Source organism: Leuresthes tenuis, unplaced genomic scaffold, assembly GCF_036924035.1.
Source record: "Leuresthes tenuis unplaced genomic scaffold, fLeuTen1.0.hap1 SCAF_16, whole genome shotgun sequence".
Classification (NCBI taxonomy): Eukaryota; Metazoa; Chordata; class Actinopteri; order Atheriniformes; family Atherinopsidae; genus Leuresthes; species Leuresthes tenuis.
The window spans coordinates 8,492,434-8,510,303 of record NW_027325370.1 but is presented as its reverse complement, the minus strand read 5'-3'; the positions used below and the strand labels follow the sequence as shown (position 1 = coordinate 8,510,303).

The window sequence follows — 17,870 nt, the reverse complement described above, 5'->3', positions numbered from 1 at the left end:
GCCCAAGGACACCGTTACACGGGGTCTGGAGAAGCCAGCTGCAGTGTGCAAGTCTGCTTACGTAGCCGTCCAATGTAGAGGTGCACGGCACACCGTTTCAAACCCAAAGCAGTAGTGTAACTGAGAGACGTTTCGTATGTTTGCTCTGACTCTGTCTGAGCTGCCTGCATACTTGTGAGATAAGCGAATTGATCCAATTTTATTCATTTTTAGTAAAAGTTGCCACCTCTTTTTCTGATATAGCTGGGCTAGGTTCAGGGGAGAGTGTGAAGTCAAAGTGAAGTTATTTTACTGCATTTCCCACAAGCTACTATAACTTTCAGTTAGAACAATGCTGTAAATTCAGGCAGAACCGTTTTTTTTACGTTTGCTTCCTGGATGACAGCACAAGAAAAGAGAGAGGAAGAGAAGCAGGATGAGAAGGTGGACAGAGTAAATTATACCAATGCAGCTACTGTTTCACCCACTTCACAGGAGAATAAATCTAAATCATTTCAGATAATCGAGCAATTAGTTGAAACAATGGTTGATAGAGAAAGGAGTAGGATTATTTAAGATTAATGTCCTGAATTTTTACCCTTACCAGTTCAATATCAGCAACTGGTGTGTAACAGGAACAGACACTTTAGAATTAGGAGGCATATGTCATTCTGCACAGGTTATACTCAAATTAGGCCTCTATGCTAAAAAGAAGTGATTGGGTAATGGCAGGGCTGTGCCCCAGAAGAGCCTCATGTCTAGGAAAGCCCCCCCATGTTAAACACTGAGCATTGTATGAGGTTGTGTTGTTTTTGTAGGGTATGATTAGTTGTTCTAGAAAACACATTTTAAAGTTTAGCTCAAGCTTGTAGCCTTGATGGGGGACCAGTTCTTAACCGATACCTGAAAAACCTGAATACTGAACTAAACAGAAACCTCTGGAGGCCTCATTTAAGCTTCCACTCGACGTCCCATTGTGTTTTGTGCAAAAACTTAAGACATTGCATTTAGTCTCCGTTCCACTTCACAGGCAATAACAGCACCAAATGATACTTACAAGATGTGAGATAAAACGTTTTAACCCTGAATGTTCAAAGTTTAGGAACTAATCAAGTAACCATGACCACGGCGCTCCTTTTATTCAGAACATGAACTTCAATCGAGAGACGCCTTTGCTGGTAGTATCCAATTTAAAACCTTCCTCACAGTTCTTTAAAACCAAAATAATGTTTCCACATTTGGGCAAACATTAAAACTAGCGGTGTATCGACAGCAGTACGTCGGCCATTTTAAACGGCTGCACAGCATCGTCCAGGGCTCCGGTTTGCTTCGCGGCTGCGGTTAGATCAGAATCGCCTCTATACTCATTGTCCGCAATGAAGCTTGAGGTGAACCTCAGCCTCACCCTGAACTAGTATATCTGATCAATTCATCACCTCTGACCACAGCACGAAGCGTGGAGGCCCCTTTAGGTTTCATCTCGCCGGCTGCTCATCGCCACGAAGGCTCGAGAGCGCTTTTCCTATCATCTCCGATCAGAGCAGAGCCAAACTCTGACCAGATCAAATAAGATCACTGTGTAGGTTTTTAGATAAATGCACACATACAGACACGCAAACATCACTCACTCACTCACGCACGCACGCAAACCCTCAGCGAACATTCACCAACATACACGCCATTCAAACTATGAGGAACTCCGGCTTTCCGGATCCGGTTAAAGGGTAAAAGCCGCATGGAATCATGGGGAATTTAAAGTAAACCGCAATGGAATGTCGACCTCACGTGGCCATGAACGGCGACACCTTAGCAATGTATCTATTTAAATTACATTTCCTGCATTAGACGAGGAGTCTAGACTTAGAAAGTCTAGTTTTGCAAGTTATAAGCACGCCAGACAATTTTCTAGTTTGCCTCACTCCATTTATCCTTGCTGTTTATCTTGACATCGACAAAGGACCAGCCAGTGGCCAAACAGACAGAAGTGACGATAATACTGCTCATACCAACCAAGGAGCACTCAGCCTTTGTCCAGATGTCTTTGTATAAGCAAAAGATAAAAGTTAGAGTGCATTAAATTCATTCTTGCAATGAATAGATAAAGTGACGACAAAGGAGTGAAGAGTAATGTGACAGAAACGAAACCGACCCAGATCCATGCAACAGAATTAATTCAACAGTATATTGAACTATATTTGTAGGGCAAGTTTTTCTTATACCTTTAGTGTTTTTGCCACAGATGGATCCCACACAGTATTTGTAATCAGATCAGAGAAGAACCCTGACTTGTACTTTAAAGTAAAAACAAAAACAAAAAGGTAAAAAACATTGACAAAACTATATGAGATCAGATCAGATAGGACCGGAAGGCACTGCAAATATAAAAACATATTACACAATATGTATGTATATACAATATGTATAACACAGTATATAAACAATAACGAGCTACTTATCACACAAGTTGTTTTTTTATTTCTTATTTAAGCGCTCACAAACCACCTGATTTGTTAACAGAACCAGAATAAAATCATCATTCAAAATGAGAATTTATGTTATTCGTACATTAACAGATTGATTTGTGACAACAGATCAACATGGTAAACATTTTGCACCTACTGCAGTTTTTAATTCATGCATAACATTACACAATAACTAAGCACACAAACACGTGCAAAAACACACAGTAGTAGTAGTAGTTGGTTGTAGTAAAAGCAGAGGAATCATTAAGATGCTATTTTTTTAAAAGTTGCTTGTTCACAAATAACCATTATTACTGTACGAAAAAATTACTGACAGAGTTCAAATGCAGCAAACACAAAAACCATAAACTGCAAGTAACTTCATAGGTCTATTGGGAGAGGAGTTCACTGGTAATTGCGCCGTGCCATGTTAGTTTTAAGCAGCATTTGTGTCGACGATAATTAACTAATCTGCCATCCATTGCCCTGTGGGGATTGTGAGGTAATCTTGAATGGCGTAATGAGCTTTCAGAGTCTACTACCACTATTGACCATTGCTAGGTGGCATATTGAGTCAGTGGATGCCTCGTCAACAACAATATGATGGCCTTGGATGGAGCAAAGAAACACGCAACAGACAGACTGAGTGAGGAAGTGTGATTCCTTTAACAATGGATTAAAATAGGAACGCTGCTACTGGACAAAAACAGTGGACCTCCACTATCCTGCTATGGAGGGGTCAGTTGTAAAAAAAGTGAGTTCTAGCCAGTTGTTTCCTTGGAACATTGCTGCTGTCTAGTGAGTGAGAGGTAACCTGATCCGGTAGCCATCTGTCAGAGGTTTTACTTAACTTTTGGTTGACTAAGGGAGTTTACAATCCTGGCTTATTTTCATGTCGGTATGGACACTTTATGTCTTATAACCCTGTTACATAATACCCTTGTTGGGATGTTCTTGTTGGTAGGATGATCAAGATTATAGAATATGATACCCAGGAAGTACAGTGTAGTCTCTCATAATTTATCAAATCCCCTTTTAATCAATGTTTAAGGATAAGAAATAACATTTCTGTTTTGTTTTTTTGTCTTCATGCATCATCAAATGGTCTCTTGATTCTTTAATTACTCAGATCTTTTAAGAGAATTGAAAGAACCAAGTGCTGATTCTGTCATAAGACTTGGAAAGTGGAAACATTGCTCCAATAACAGAGGTTGTACGGCTTCAACGTAATGGAAATAATTACATAATAAGGTATTCCGAGTACTGGGATGATTGCAAAGGGGAATGTACAGCCTTAAAATACATGGGAGACACACTGGGCTCTCCCTGGCAAATAAAATGTATTCATCATTGCGTGTATATTTTCTGCATAAGAAAGTGACTGCTTGACAGTAAGGTTCAGAGCATCTACACAAAAACAGGAAAGAGAAGTTTCAAAGTCATGAATGAGTTTGCTTTCATCCATCTCAGTTTTGCTGGTGTTGACGGGAACCATGGCTTCCATCACATCAGACACCAGACAGGTTATCTCCCAGCTCAACCTCCCTGCAGAGACAAGGTGTGGAGGCATACTGCATGTTCGTGACAGGAACAGTAAAAAGGCACAATCCCCAGAGACAAAACCTGTGGATCATAGTGTGCAGCCATACGACAGTTATTGACAGAAACTTTGTCTTATCAGCTGCTTCAACTTTAAGACAGGCTGCTTAGAACAGTAACAGCATGTACCATCTGCTCCCTGCTTAATGTGATCCTTTTCTCCAGGTTATCTGGTTTCAGTGGGTGTGGAAGCGATCTCTTTCAGTTCTCTTAAAGAGATGTTTGTCCCCTGTTGTTGTGAGTGGAATGAACTTATGTGTGACTTCTTCTTCGTTACAGGTAGAATTCTTTTCATGCGTTGCAGATGACAGTCTCAGTCGGGCCATACCCTGCATGCCTCTGACAGGCTCACAGAGTTGTTATGTCACCTTTGCAAACACTGTTCACCTGCTTAAGCAGCACTGCAAGGCGCCGTCACTTTTAACCTTCAACTAATTATAACCTCTGTCCAGTCAGTGGTAGATCAAAATAGAGATGTTTTGATAAACCGACTTTGGTTCATCAGTGGTGACATGTGGTGTCTCAGCTTGTGGCTGTGAAATAATTTACTTGTGAAATTCTTCATTAACTTCTTTTATTTTTCTTTCTCTAAATGTCACAGAAACCAGGATATAGACAACACAAAAAAGGTATAAAGCAAAGATACTGAATATCAATAAGTATTAATTTCACAGTGAAAACAAGCAAACATATGGCTGATGATAGATCGGATCATTTGATTGATATAATCACTGAAATGTTGCAAAATAAATATTTGCTTATATAATCTGTTTGAGCAATCAAGTGAAGAATCAAAGAGTCTATTTGAATGCTGATTTGATTGATCTATCAATCAAATATGTGATGAATGATGGAATGTCGTTACTGTGATAGAAGTATCTCTATCTATTTTTTTCCACATTGATTAATTAATCAAACATTATCAAGAATATACAAGCACTGCCTTTGTACTTTCAAGCAGTGTTTAGTCAGATGCATATATTGTCAGTTTATCAGATCTGAGTTGACAAACACTGATTCTCTAGCTTTGTTCACAGAGATCCCTGTTGGACAGGTCTCTCTGTCTCGCAGCTCTGCAGCCGACTGCAGCGGTGCTGAAACCGTTCCACCCAGGAAGCTTAACGGTTCCTCAGCGGAGCCACCGAGTTACCAGAACCTGCACCGGGAGCTGCTGCTCAGCCATAAACGGTACAGGAGGTCAAACACTGACAACCCCATCCTGTTGCCAGCTACTGTAACTATGTGAGGGCAGTTATGCTGTGCATATTGTGCAACGTGTGGCTCTGACTGTGCAGGGGCCTGCTGCTAGAAGAGAAACCAGAGTTGAAGCGAGTGTTGGAGCAGCGCAGGTTGGAGCTGCACAAAGAGGAGGAGATGGCACAACGACGACCCTCAGATCTGGAGACGGAGCTTCGCAAGAGGCAGCAGAAGCTGGAAGAGGTCAGCTGAGAGACTTCACACAACAAAAGTTAAATATTGAGATGTTCAAACTTGTAGAGACAATTTTAGTTATGTTATTGTTATATCAATCTTTGTGGAAAATCATTTCACAAATGAATCCTTTTCAGTTCTCAAACATTTGAATGAATAATTATTGTCAAACTTTAGATCCGGGGACATTAACTCTCTTTTTGATATGCTGCCATGGTGTTCAACTGACACTGAGCTTATAGATGGATGTGCCTTTTTTTTCTAGTACGAACAGGAGGAGATAAGGCAGCGTGAGAACCAGCAGAAGATCCCAGAGTTTGTCCGTGTCAGGGACAACCTGAGGCGCACACAGACATTTGAGCAGCCCTGAAAGGCTCCCACCAAACAGTGCAGCCTCTCACCATTGTGGCCCTAAATCTTCATGCTCACTGCCTACAGAGCGACAGATAAACAAACGTCCTAGAGACACCAGTTATACTTCACATTTCTTGATGGATGTTAATTTGTATTTTGAAGTTTGTGCATAGAAATGTGCATGCAGACTATCACCTAATCAATATTTATCAATAATTTCCTTAATCTCGTTCACAGTTCTGTTTCTGCTGAAAGAGTGAAGTGTTCCTTTTCTATTAGGAGTTACATTAATATTGGTTTAGAGAAGGCAACCGATGTTACAAGGCTGTTTTTTGTGTGTGTGTGTTTGTTGAACTAATCATTTCGTCCAACAGCCCCTCATGTTTCTGCTTGGATTAACGGAGCATGACAGTGTTTTATGATCATCATACCATCTAAGCCTGCTGCTTCTTCACCACAGTGGGACTGCTGACAGAAACATTTCCAACAAAACTATTTTTTATCAATAACAATCCCCCATCGTCACAAATTTCCAAGTTTGTTTACCTGTTTCTCTCATGACTTCTGTCATTTCGAGTGTGTTTATGTGTGGCGCAGTAATAAAAAAAAAAAGGCTTTATGGTTTGCAGTGATGTGTTGCTGTGCTGGAAACAATTCAAAGCACTGGGGATTGATTTGCAGGCAGCTCCTCTCCCCGAGGATTCACAGTTCTTTCACATGGATATAGGACTTTGTTTAATTAGGTAATCTTTTCATTCCATCATGGGTCGAGAGGAGAAAGGACGGGCCATCTGGAGGAGGCTTTTCAGGATGTACCCAATAGGCCAGGAATACCCATGGGTCTGGTTAAGGAACTGCAGCCATTCAGGATGGTCATGGAAGCCACTGGCGGAAAGGCTGAATCGTTCTTTCAGAGTTACATTTAGGTTGTTTTCGTACCATCTGATACAAGAATGCCGCACATAGGGGCAACACAGTGTAAAGAAGCTAATTAAAATGCATAGGAATAAAAAGGTATCAATAAAAAAATATATAATACTAATAAAGTAACCCTTAAAATTTATGTAATATTATCAGCATTATTTATAACTGGATCATTCTGATAGATTACGGTGTAAGATTTTGCTGCATCAAATAAACTAATCTCAGAATCCAACACTTTATACACATTAGGTGAGCTTGATTACTTATCAAATGTTTTAAATGTAAAAGTAACTACATCTGTCAAATAAATGATGTGGAGAAAAAGGTTTCCCTCTGATTGTTAGAAAGTAAATGGAAAACTTTAGATACGTATTTCACATGTGTACTCAATCTGAGAAAGTATCGTAGTTGCTTTTCAATCACTCCACTTGATACAGTCCAGAGTAAAATGGTTGCTACATATTGGGTACAACATCATCCCACAGCAAATGTATTCCACTCAGCGCAAACTATATCCATGCATCTTCCAGTTTAAAGTAACGGGTAATCAAAAGTACATTGGTCTATACAACAGAAACATTTTAATGTTTAGCAAAAACTTTCAGCACTTTTTCATTATCACGACTAAAGATAGAGGTGAGTTTGTCTTGTTCACCGCTATTTACTAGCCAGCTTTTCTTTTTTTTTAAGTGAAACTTGTCTTTGCCTCAGACCCACTATTCTTCTTTTGTGCTTCTTTTTTAAATTAAAAGCGCCCCCTCCGCATTGAGTTGTGTTATTGCTGTGTCAATACGCAGAGCGTGTCTGGAAAGTCAGCAGGGTCGGACTAAACCATTAAGGAAGAGTCCGAGGGGGGGAATCGCTGGCAACAAAAATCTTTATTCAACACGATTATGTAAAATGAAAGATATTCTGAAGGAATATATATAGAAAGAAAAGAAACAAAATTTAAATAACACCACTAAATTTGAGATGGTATATTGTTTGTATCAAAAACTCCTTTACAGTATTTATAAATACCACTTCCCCCCCTTGATAGAAAAAGTTGAGTTGGATGGAACAGATGTCCGAGGCACTTTTCTCACGTCTGACCGGAGAAAGTCACATCAAGTCCTGCGGCTTCAGAGAGGATGCTGTAGAGGACAACATCAACAACAAACTATAAGGTATGAAAAACTATTTTGTTTAGGTTTGCACTATTTAAAAGGAAAACAATGACAGACAAGAAACAAAAACCTTGATAAAGATATTTAGAGTCTGATAAAATAGTATAATCCTAAAAGTCATTCAAATTTTAAGGAAAACTTGCATTTAATGAGATCTTTCAGTCTTGTAAAAACACTAGATACCTTTTAGAAAACCCTCATATAGCTTTGATTAAAAAAAGACAAAAAACACTATGAAAATACATCCAGGTAAGTGTCCACTCCTTTGCAGTGGGAGTAACTGAATCAGTTATAATCAGTTGCAATTTACTTTTCCATTTTCTGCTTATTTATTCATTTTTCTGAGCTGAGTTACTTCACTAATAATTACTATCAACTTACAAGGAAAACACAAGTATGGTGTGTAACCAGTCTAAGTCAGCAGTTTAGCCTTTTTAAATCTAACTCTAAACTGAGCAACCATAACATTAATGTGCATCCTGCATGGTTGGTGAGGTTAAAAACCCCACATTCGTCTGAGAGAAACAATTTTTCATGATAAGTAGAAATGATTTTGACACTGTAAGTGCAGGACTTTTAACACTCTTTTTGGTATATAATGAAAACACAACAGCAGTGTTGGATTGGGTGTAAATGCACTTTAATAATTTGCTTTCTAACAAGAACATGGTGCTTTCACAGTGGGGCTTTTGTGGAGCAACAGGCTGTTTGGTGGCAGCAGAATAAACATAATTACAGCCAGTCCACATGTTGACAGACAAGAAGCTTTAAAGTGGTGCTAAACACAACACTTCTTTGTTGTTGTTATTACCCCCCGGAGTTCCATCTTTCTTATTTGTAGTGGCTGCATGAGGGTGAAGAGTTTAAACTTAACCATCCCAATGGCCTGAGATGACCATCAATGTCCATTCAGGGACTTTAGAAATGGTGATACAGGGGGACTAGGGGGCTCGGTCCACAGCCGGACCTTCAGCCTCAAGAGAACAATAAAGCATTTCTTCTTGCTTCTTGTCATTGGGCTGTGACAGAGCTGGTGTGTCTGGCCAGCATATGGCCTCCAGTGACTGAGCCGGCTGGCAGGATGCTTAATTGTTACTGCTGCATTGTCTTTGTTGGAAGGCCCTTACGCCACTTTAACCATGTTGGTCTGAATAAATGTTGGTCAAGGAAAGAGACTGGACATGTTTAAGACACTGCTAGCTACTTCAGCTTTTGAATTTATGTTTTTACACCACCCTGTCTTCATTTTACTTCTGACTGTGAAGTTTCCAGACTCAACACTGCTTCTTAAGGCAGAGATCTAACTCTAGTGACGTCCTTTGTAATACAACACCACTTTTTTTCCTCCTACCACTCCCCCATATTGATGCACTTTCCTTTCAGCAGCCCATATTGCGTATGGAGTGAATCTTTTCTGCTGAATGGATTTTGGCTTTTCATCAGGCTCTGAAATAAAGCATGCTGTAAAGTTGTTTGGTTTTCTTCCATAGTATCAGCATTCAGAGGAGAATCTTAATTACAGGGTTCGAATAGGCCCCGGTCTGGTTTCAGGCAACCCTCACTGTTTCCTCGGTAAGGCTAGTCCCCGTTGGTAATTCCAGGGCCAACCACAGTGGTAATGAGCACAGTGGGATGGCCGCAATCCAGAAGAACGCAGCTCCAAGGGCTCATGGGAAAGGGTGGCAGGGGAAGTCTGGGAGACAGTAAATCCATATCATGATCTCTTGCCATAAACAACAACTTCCGTAGATGTTACGCGGTCACAGTCCAGTTAACTGTGAGGATGGGTGGTACAGACAGCTCCCATCCTCGAAATCTTCCTCGGTTGTCATCATTAGCAGTGATCACAGTCTTACCCTCAATTAAGATGTTTGCGACTACACCAATCAGGTCTGCCGGGTGGAGACAGTGCTATCAGCAGCCATTCCCTCGGGGCATGGACTTCTCCTCTTGTCACACTCAATCAAGAAAAGTCTCACATTTTTGGCTCTCCCTAAAAGAGCAATTTTAACATTCCCATGACTCCAGGTTCCTCTGAAAGCAATGACAAATGGTATCAGCATTTTAGCAATAAGCTGCAACTCTAAGTGAGCATTTCACCCAAACCCACCCACTCACTCAGCCTAGACCTCCGACCACAAACTCTTGTGAAAGTCTTCAGACAGTTATGGGGTGTAAGTGGGTAAATCCCCTGCTACCTCGCCTGTGTCTTATTACCAGACTGGATTCGTCTGTTGACGTCTTTAGTTTTAGATTGCTGCAACATGGAGCCATGTGTCTGTGAGTGCAGCAGGCCTGACTTTGCATGCTTAGAAATCAGCACCGCTCCCACCCCGGCTTCTCCCGGTAGGTTTGTCTCGGTACTGACCCAACAACGCTGCTCAAGCCTGAGTTGTCAGCAGATATTGCACCCGCAGCAGATTACTGAGGCGGATTGGGGGATACAGGGCCTTTGTTGCAGTGTTGTTTTACTGACTCAAGCTGCCTAGCTATGCCTCATTGTGCTCCTGGCTGCTGATAGCTGAGTCAGTTCACATGAGTTGTTGTGGTGAATGGGTCAGACCTACAGGATACACAATAATATCCTGTTAGAGAAGGTTCTCATTCACACTGGCTCAGAGTCTTCCCCGTCCCTACAGGAAAAGGCCTGATATCAATCTCCAAACACAGCAGTTGAGACAGGAGCAGAGGATTAAACACTGAAGCCATAACAACACATCCTTTCATGCAGTGTCTGTCTTCATGTCAACTTATCTCCCATTTATTTCTGACCAAGAAAACAATTTTTACTATCAATACAGGCTTTCTTTACTTGATATATTTCTAAAAGAGTCACCAAGCTATGCTTTAAGGAATGGAAGCATTGATCAGGGAAAGCGTATAATCATCTCGATTCCCAATAACGTTACCTCTGGTGATCCTCTGGCTTTTTTTGGTTGAAATCAAGGGTGGTGGTGGCATGTAAAGGGTAGCCTCTTTCTCACCCTCACACAAGCCTTTGGCGTCATCTCAAAATATCTCTATTTGTTGTCATTGTTTTTCTCCTCCTGCTGTTGCTCCACTCCCTGTTTATTACGAGTCACATGTTCTTTGGAGAGCAACAATGCAACAGGGCGGGCCAAAAACAAGAATTGTGCTCAATGTGTAATTGAAACGGGCAGCGTTGCGCAGGAGTCAGCAGGGACCTTGTGATGTGATGCTGCGTGGACAAGCCCAGCATTGAGACATTCTTTCACTTCAAAGCTCCCAGAGGGTTTTCTGGACACTGGTTGAATAGAAGTTGAGGGAGGGGTGCACGGGGGGAACAGGTGCAGTCCACGAGAGGGGTAATTCCCGCTGCCATCTGCTTTCTTTTTTGGGGTCTGGGCTCTTTAAATGCCCTCTGACACGCCTCATGGCGACACGCTCCCCTAGCCAGCCTCCCCGTGCCCCGTCACCATGGCACCACGATTCAGATTGACCCCTGCACATGTGCCGAGTCAACTGCGGGGGTCTGCCTCTTTTGTCATTGAGCATGGGAGAGAAGAGGGGAAGGAGGAGGAGGAGGGGGGATGGAGAGATGCGTGGATAAGGGTGTAAAAAGAACACCCGCCAGTCATTCACTTTTGTTAAGTAAAGCAGTGGAGGGAGTGAATGAAGCCATGTGGTTGGAAAACAGAGGGAGAATATATGCTCTTAAAAGTGATCCATCTCATTTTGCTAATCTGATTTAACCTTGCTTACTACAACACAGGTAATTAGAAAAACTCAAGAGAAGATAAGATGACGGCCATCGAGAGTAAAGAGGAGATCAGTGACACTGACAGTGGGATTATCCTGCACTCCGGTAAGGCAACACCAAAGAAAAATCGAGTAAATTACAAATGCAGCATCTGGTCAGTACAAACTTGATGTTCTATATGTCAACGTCAAAACGCAACTTTTCTACTAATTAGTATTCATTCATTAGCATTATTCTATATAAACACATAACAGTGCCAAACATTTTCATTAAAGATCTCTTAATGTTATTAATTACTGAAACTATGTTCTGTACTCTCTTCTCAGACCTTTCTAAGAATAACATTTAATGGAAGTATATTAGAAATCAGCCACAAATGTTTGAAAATCAAGAATTTATGGATGAGCCACATCCATTAACAACTCCTTACAAAGTGTCATACAATTAACACAGCTTTAACTTTCACATATTTCTGAGGATATTCTGGTCAAGAAATAAATATTTTAAGTAGCTACCTTGAAAGGACATAGACATAGATGATAATTGTTTTTCAAAACAATCCCAATTAAAAAGGATTGACAAAAAAAAGACAACACATGCATGCGTATTCCACCCAAGGGCAGTGCTAGATGTGACCAACATGATACCGCGTCATGCAGGCAGGAATAAACAACAAGAAATGAATATTCTCACCACTCATCTGGTTAGAAATGATTCAAACAGTAATGTCAGCTCTATAAGTATCTATTTTGATGGCTGTTCCAGATGCTGATAAGGAAAGTCTGGTCTTGTGTTTATTCAATGCAGGTCCAGACAGCCCCACGTCCCCCTTAAAGGACCTGAGCACCAACACCAGAGCCCTGAAGCTGAAGCACCAGTCTCTGGAGGAGCGGTTGGAGCTCTGCCTGCTAGAGCTCCGGAAACTCTGCATCAGGGAGGCAGTAAGTGACCTCCGGACCACCAAGAACCTGTTTGGTGTTTAAGTTCAATTTTGGTGGACACTATAATAAGGATTGCATTTCATTTGCTTGTTTTTGCTTTTGTCAATCAATCTTTCTGTTTTGTCTTGACAGGAACTGACAGGCACACTGCCCTCAGACTATCCGCTGATGCCTGATGAAAAGCTACCTCGGGTTCGTAGGAGAATTGGAGCTTCATTTAAGCTGGACGCAGGTCTCATCTGTCAGGATCAACAGGTATTGATCCCATCTGCCTTTGTTGAGGAGAGTAAATCAGCAGAAGGAACTACTGTCCTCCAGCTCAAACTTATTTTTGTCTTTATTGTAGGATTCAGAGTTGCAAGCGCTAGAAACCGACTTGGCTCTGCACCGGCAGATTTATGAAGCAGCCCGCAAGCTCTCCCTGGAGGAGAACCTCAGCAAACCACAGAAGAAGAGCCGTCTGCAACAGTGCAAGAGGGAGGAGAAGAAAGTGAAGGATTTGCAGGAGGCCGTGTTCCAGCACAGGGTCAAGAGTGAGTGCAACTCACCAAGCGTCCCCATCTCAAGCAGCCAAACAAAAGGTAAGCGACACCGCTGCCCCCTTCAGGCCAATCTGTGGCACACAGAGTGGGTTTGATGCAGATGTGTAAAATAAAGCGTGGTTTCTATGCAGATCTGTGTATGTCCGATGACAGCTCCCTCTCCGACGTGGTGGCTTTGGATGATGGTGAGTTGAGTTTATGTCTATACCTGCATGATTTTACAGTTCATTGCTACACTTATACAAATGTGCATTGAAATGAAAGATATAGTAGAAGGCTTACATACTGAAGAGGGGGGTATTCTAAAGTGAGGAAGGAGCAGTTTCAAAGAAGCATGCCAGCATGCATATGATTTAACGGTGTTGAATTTGAATTAATTGTCAGCACGGAGTAAATGGAAATAGTTTTTTAAATTGTAATTTGATGTCAATAAGACTCTGGGTTTGGCACTAGTTCAGTGTGTCCAGCTGTGAATCTGTTTTTGCACGTGTTTTTAAAAATGTAAGAAAATAACTTGCTCATGTTTTCTTGGACCCTCCATAGACGAGGACTCACCTCCAGTGTTGGGCACTTCGTGTTCAGACCCTCTGCAGGTGTCAGACCCGCCAACATGCCATCAGACTTCAAGCCAGCTCAGTGTGGAGTACGAGCGCTCCCCCATCCAGAACTCTCCGTGGAGGGAGTCCAGTCTGGACCAGCCTTACCATAGGGCCACAAAACCTCAGTCTGCTAGCAGGAGCAGGTCCAGGTAGGAGACAGAAGTTAACTGGAAAGTTGAAGAAATGTTTAATTTGACATTAGGATTAGGGGGAAAGTGTTATTTATGATGCTATTTGCTCCTGTTTGCAGTAGTCCAGCTGGGCCACAGGTGCCCACTGAAAGCTGCAGGATTCCTCTCACTCAGTTTGTCAGAAACTCGACTCTGCGTCTCAACAACTCAACCAGCGCCCCCTCTACTCCAGAGCTGCTCGTACGCCGACAGTACTCCCAGTCCTTTAGGTACACAGAGAAGTCACGTCAGAATCACGGATATGATCATCAAAGAGCAGAACCATGTGTGTACTGTTATCTCATGATTTCATTTCATATGTTTCCTCAGACTTCCCAAAAAAAAGGCATTTGCTGACATGGAGAGCAACAGCAACAGCTCTGAGAACAGTCGTGGGCGAGCCAGGTTGCCTCACCAGCGATGCATTGCAGACTTCATGGCCCGTTCTCCAGAGTACTCTCCTCTGCGTCCTTACCAGTCCAGCTCAGAGGATAGCAGCTCAGAGCATTCATCATCATCTTATATCAGCTCTCCGGGAAGAAATGGACCCACTGAGATTCCTAAACTCTGCCCCCCGCCTTACGGATTCCACTTCGGAGCGCAGAAGAAAGGGCCCTCCAACCTTCCCAGCCCACACAAGAACACCAACCAGCCTCAGTCCAGCTGCGATCATGTCAGGGCCACAGCAGAGGACGGCCCCCTCTCCCCACAGGATCTGGACATTGGGAAGTGCTTCGTGTCCACCCCTCCTGTGGCTCGCAGCCAGCAAAGAGGAACATCCTCCCAGAGGAGCATCCTAAAGCTCCCCCCACCTTACTCCAGGCTGGTGCGGACGCCATCACTGAAAGAGTACCCGAACCATGCGGTCAGACTGATGCCCCGGGAGATTGTGTCGGAGGAGCTGAAGTCCTGGCATCAAAGGAATCAGATGCAGAAGTTATGGTCAAACTGCAGGGAACAGCAGAGCTCGCTTAGCGTCACAAGCCCCACTTCACCTCACCTGCCTCCATTTAAACAGGTTGGTACTTAGTCAGACAAGAATAATTCAATCTTCAATAGAGGTTCCAATGCATTATCGTATGAGGGGTGCAATTTGTTATTCTCTGGGTTAAATGTCTGGTGTATACAACATGGACGTGAAGCGGTGGGGAACTCGCAGAGTGCATCTTCTGCCAAGGCCAATGCCTTGTTTTGCAGTTTTAAAGAAAATGGTCCAACTATGTACAAAAAATGTGCACCTGTTCCCCTTCTCTGCATAAACTTTCATGAAATTCTCTTTGCAAGATTTTGCTGACAGAGAGGGAACATCGGAGTTTTGAAAAATGTCCTTATTCTGTCTAAATATATGAAGTGTAACATTTGATATGACATTGAGACAAAAAAGCTAATTCTCAGATTTCAGGAATTTTTACTCAAAACATTGCCGAAAAATAATTCATGTTGTTTTGGTTGACTGATGATCAAATAATTGCACCTTTAACTCGTGTTTATTCCAAAAAACCACTGATGTGATGACATTTTTCCACAGGGTTTGGGTAATGTGATCCTGCAGAGAGCTGCAGACGGGACTCCAGTCCAGTGGTTTGTGGCTGAGGATGATGAAATCGTGAGCCAGGTGTAACTGCCACCCTCCTTTTTAGTCATTCCTGTTTATTTATCTCTGTATTTATTAAGACTTTGGACTCTCTGTGAGATCATTTGTTGACAGGATGCAGCAAACGTGGACCTACCCGTATCGGTAAATAATTTAAAACTTAATGTAAGGTGGTATGCCAGTTTTATTTATTTTAGGTTGTATCATAATAGATCGTAGGTGAATTGGGCCTCATTTATGCAATCTCATAAATGTGTGAAATGGACCATAAACCGGCTGTTGTTTCAGAGTTTCTTTGTGGCTGGCACACAATTTGCACACAAAACTCACCTACAGTAGTTGTCATAAGTTTCCCCTTTATTAATATAATTTTCCCCCATATTTATTATTAAAAGTTTCTCCTAACATTGCATCACTGACTTGTCTCTAAACTTCTAATACATCTTTGAACATTGCTTATTTTATATATGTATCTATAGAGAGAAATAGATTTAAACATGCCTTTTTTCCCCAATTTCAAATCATGTAAACTCAACCTTAACATTTTCCATTAACTCTACATAATTAATCACTGCTGCTTTTAACGGTGGTTTGATGAAAGTTTTCACTGCAGCATGATGTTGTCTTACTAATGACTTGATTGTAAGAGTTTGATATGTTTTTTTCGTATATTTATAATAAATAATATAACCAAAGATTGCATGTTTCCTTATCCTGAGGCTAAATATATTTCAACAACCAAATATATTTAATCAAAATGTTTAATAATCAAAAACAGACAGCCTTACAGGCAGCTTCTCCACACACCTGTCATTCACAACACTGGTACACAGTTTTCATAAAGTGCCTAATTTCCAGTTGAAAAGTTACCACAAGAGGTAAGTCAGCATTATGAAACAGAAGAGCACAAACAGGTTCATGCAGATACGCGTCCATCTGCTGCGATACAGCCTGAGAGCCAGAGGATGCTGCCGACACGGGGTTCCATACCTGAGCAGAGCCATCAGTCAGTGTTTGTTCAGAGGGAATGATCACAATTAGCACTACACTTTATAAACACACACAAACGAATGATATATTCACTCACGTGCCGATGGAGTTTTGTCTGTGGATATTTGCCGCCTTCCTTTCTTTTCCTTTGTTTGATAAAGCTGCTTTGCCCTTGTGTCTTTGTCGGAGAGTCTCCAGAGAAGGGCTGTAAAGTAGCCAGAAAGGTCTACAATTAAATGTATTCCCATTTACACAACAGACAGATGAGTAAATCCCTTCATTAGGCACCAATCTACTGAAGCCGCATGGGTTTTTGTTGAGCTTGTTGACGGTGACTTTTGTGGTCAATCAGTAACAGTTCTGATCATTTTAAGGTAAAAAAAGAGATGGAAAGCAAATCAGGGATTATAAACACACACATGCTGCTATAACCAGATTAAAAGGCCCCAGGATAGAATGAATTATAACTTAGAAATTGAGTTTAAAACCTGCAAAACAAGCCTCTACTGTTATCTATAGTGTTTTATCTTCATTTTTCTGAGCTAAACCCATTAGTCACAAATTCTTCAGAGTCACATTATGTGGTAGAATAAATTTACAACATCCAGGAAACACAGAAATCCTTCACTAAGGAGGGAAACTTCGGCAAATTGGTAACGTTGCACATTTTTATATGTATTTCTTTTATACACTTACATCCTACTGTATGTTATTACTAACTGAGTTTTGGTTGTTGTTTGCTGTTTTTGTTTCGGGCATCTATGTAGCTGCTGAATACTTTGAATTTCTCTAAGGGATTAATAAAGTATCTATTTATCTAATTACTGCAGGTTATTGTCCAAGTCCACGAACACTGCCGTACGTTTTGTTTTGTGTCTTTACGGGGGCCACTTGCTCAGATGGGGGGCACTCTGGTTTGAGGATTGGAGAAGAGCGGGGCGGAGGCTGAGCAGCTGATTCTTCTGGTGGATCAGAGCTGAGGGGCCTGAAACAGAACACGTTAATGAAAAATACCACCATAAGGTCCAATTACAAAGCAGGAGCTTTTGAGTCTCTAGTTGACCTGTCATCCATGAAGACGCTGTCTTCCTTGGATAGGACGGAGCAGCTCAGGGAACGAGACAGGCACAGAGAGGACGGCTTCTTGTTGAAGGAGACCCGCTTCTTCAGTTCTCGCTTTCTCTTTTCCTGTGTAGAACAAGAGGAGATTTATGATGGGTTTAAGCTCTGTGAAAAAGCAGGAGAGTTCACCAAAGAAACCGTTCTACCTGAGTTTGGTTGGTAATAATTGATGCACTGATCCTCCGGCGTAAGATGCTCTGATAGAAAAAGATAGGATAGAACTCAAATGAAAGGAAAATCCCATAAAGGAGACGTTGGCTGCTACGATAAGAAAAT

At 41.7% G+C, this 17,870-nt stretch overlaps 2 protein-coding genes and 1 non-coding gene across 3 annotated transcripts; 2 read left to right on the top strand and 1 right to left on the bottom strand.

The window, feature by feature from the left end:
- Window positions 1-1,320: 1,320 nt before the first annotated feature.
- On the bottom strand, window positions 1,321-1,693 carry LOC140272543 (small Cajal body-specific RNA 2). Its single transcript, XR_011907954.1, has one exon.
- Window positions 1,694-3,934: 2,241 nt separating this feature from the next.
- Window positions 3,935-6,056, top strand: LOC140271320 (protein FAM107B). Its single transcript, XM_072366487.1, has 4 exons — window positions 3,935-4,034; window positions 5,078-5,228; window positions 5,336-5,480; window positions 5,737-6,056. Exons 1-4 carry the CDS (start codon window positions 3,935-3,937, stop codon window positions 5,839-5,841), a joined length of 501 nt encoding a protein of 166 aa, XP_072222588.1. The 3' UTR covers window positions 5,842-6,056.
- Window positions 6,057-7,841: 1,785 nt separating this feature from the next.
- On the top strand, window positions 7,842-16,177 carry inavaa (innate immunity activator a). The gene is made up of 10 exons (XM_072367261.1): window positions 7,842-7,915; window positions 11,649-11,741; window positions 12,444-12,577; window positions 12,710-12,832; window positions 12,924-13,158; window positions 13,251-13,304; window positions 13,663-13,867; window positions 13,969-14,118; window positions 14,219-14,906; window positions 15,417-16,177. The coding sequence occupies exons 2-10, from the start codon at window positions 11,678-11,680 to the stop codon at window positions 15,507-15,509; spliced, it is 1,746 nt and encodes a 581-aa protein (XP_072223362.1). The 5' UTR covers window positions 7,842-7,915; window positions 11,649-11,677; the 3' UTR covers window positions 15,510-16,177.
- The last annotated feature ends 1,693 nt before the right edge of the window (window positions 16,178-17,870 follow it).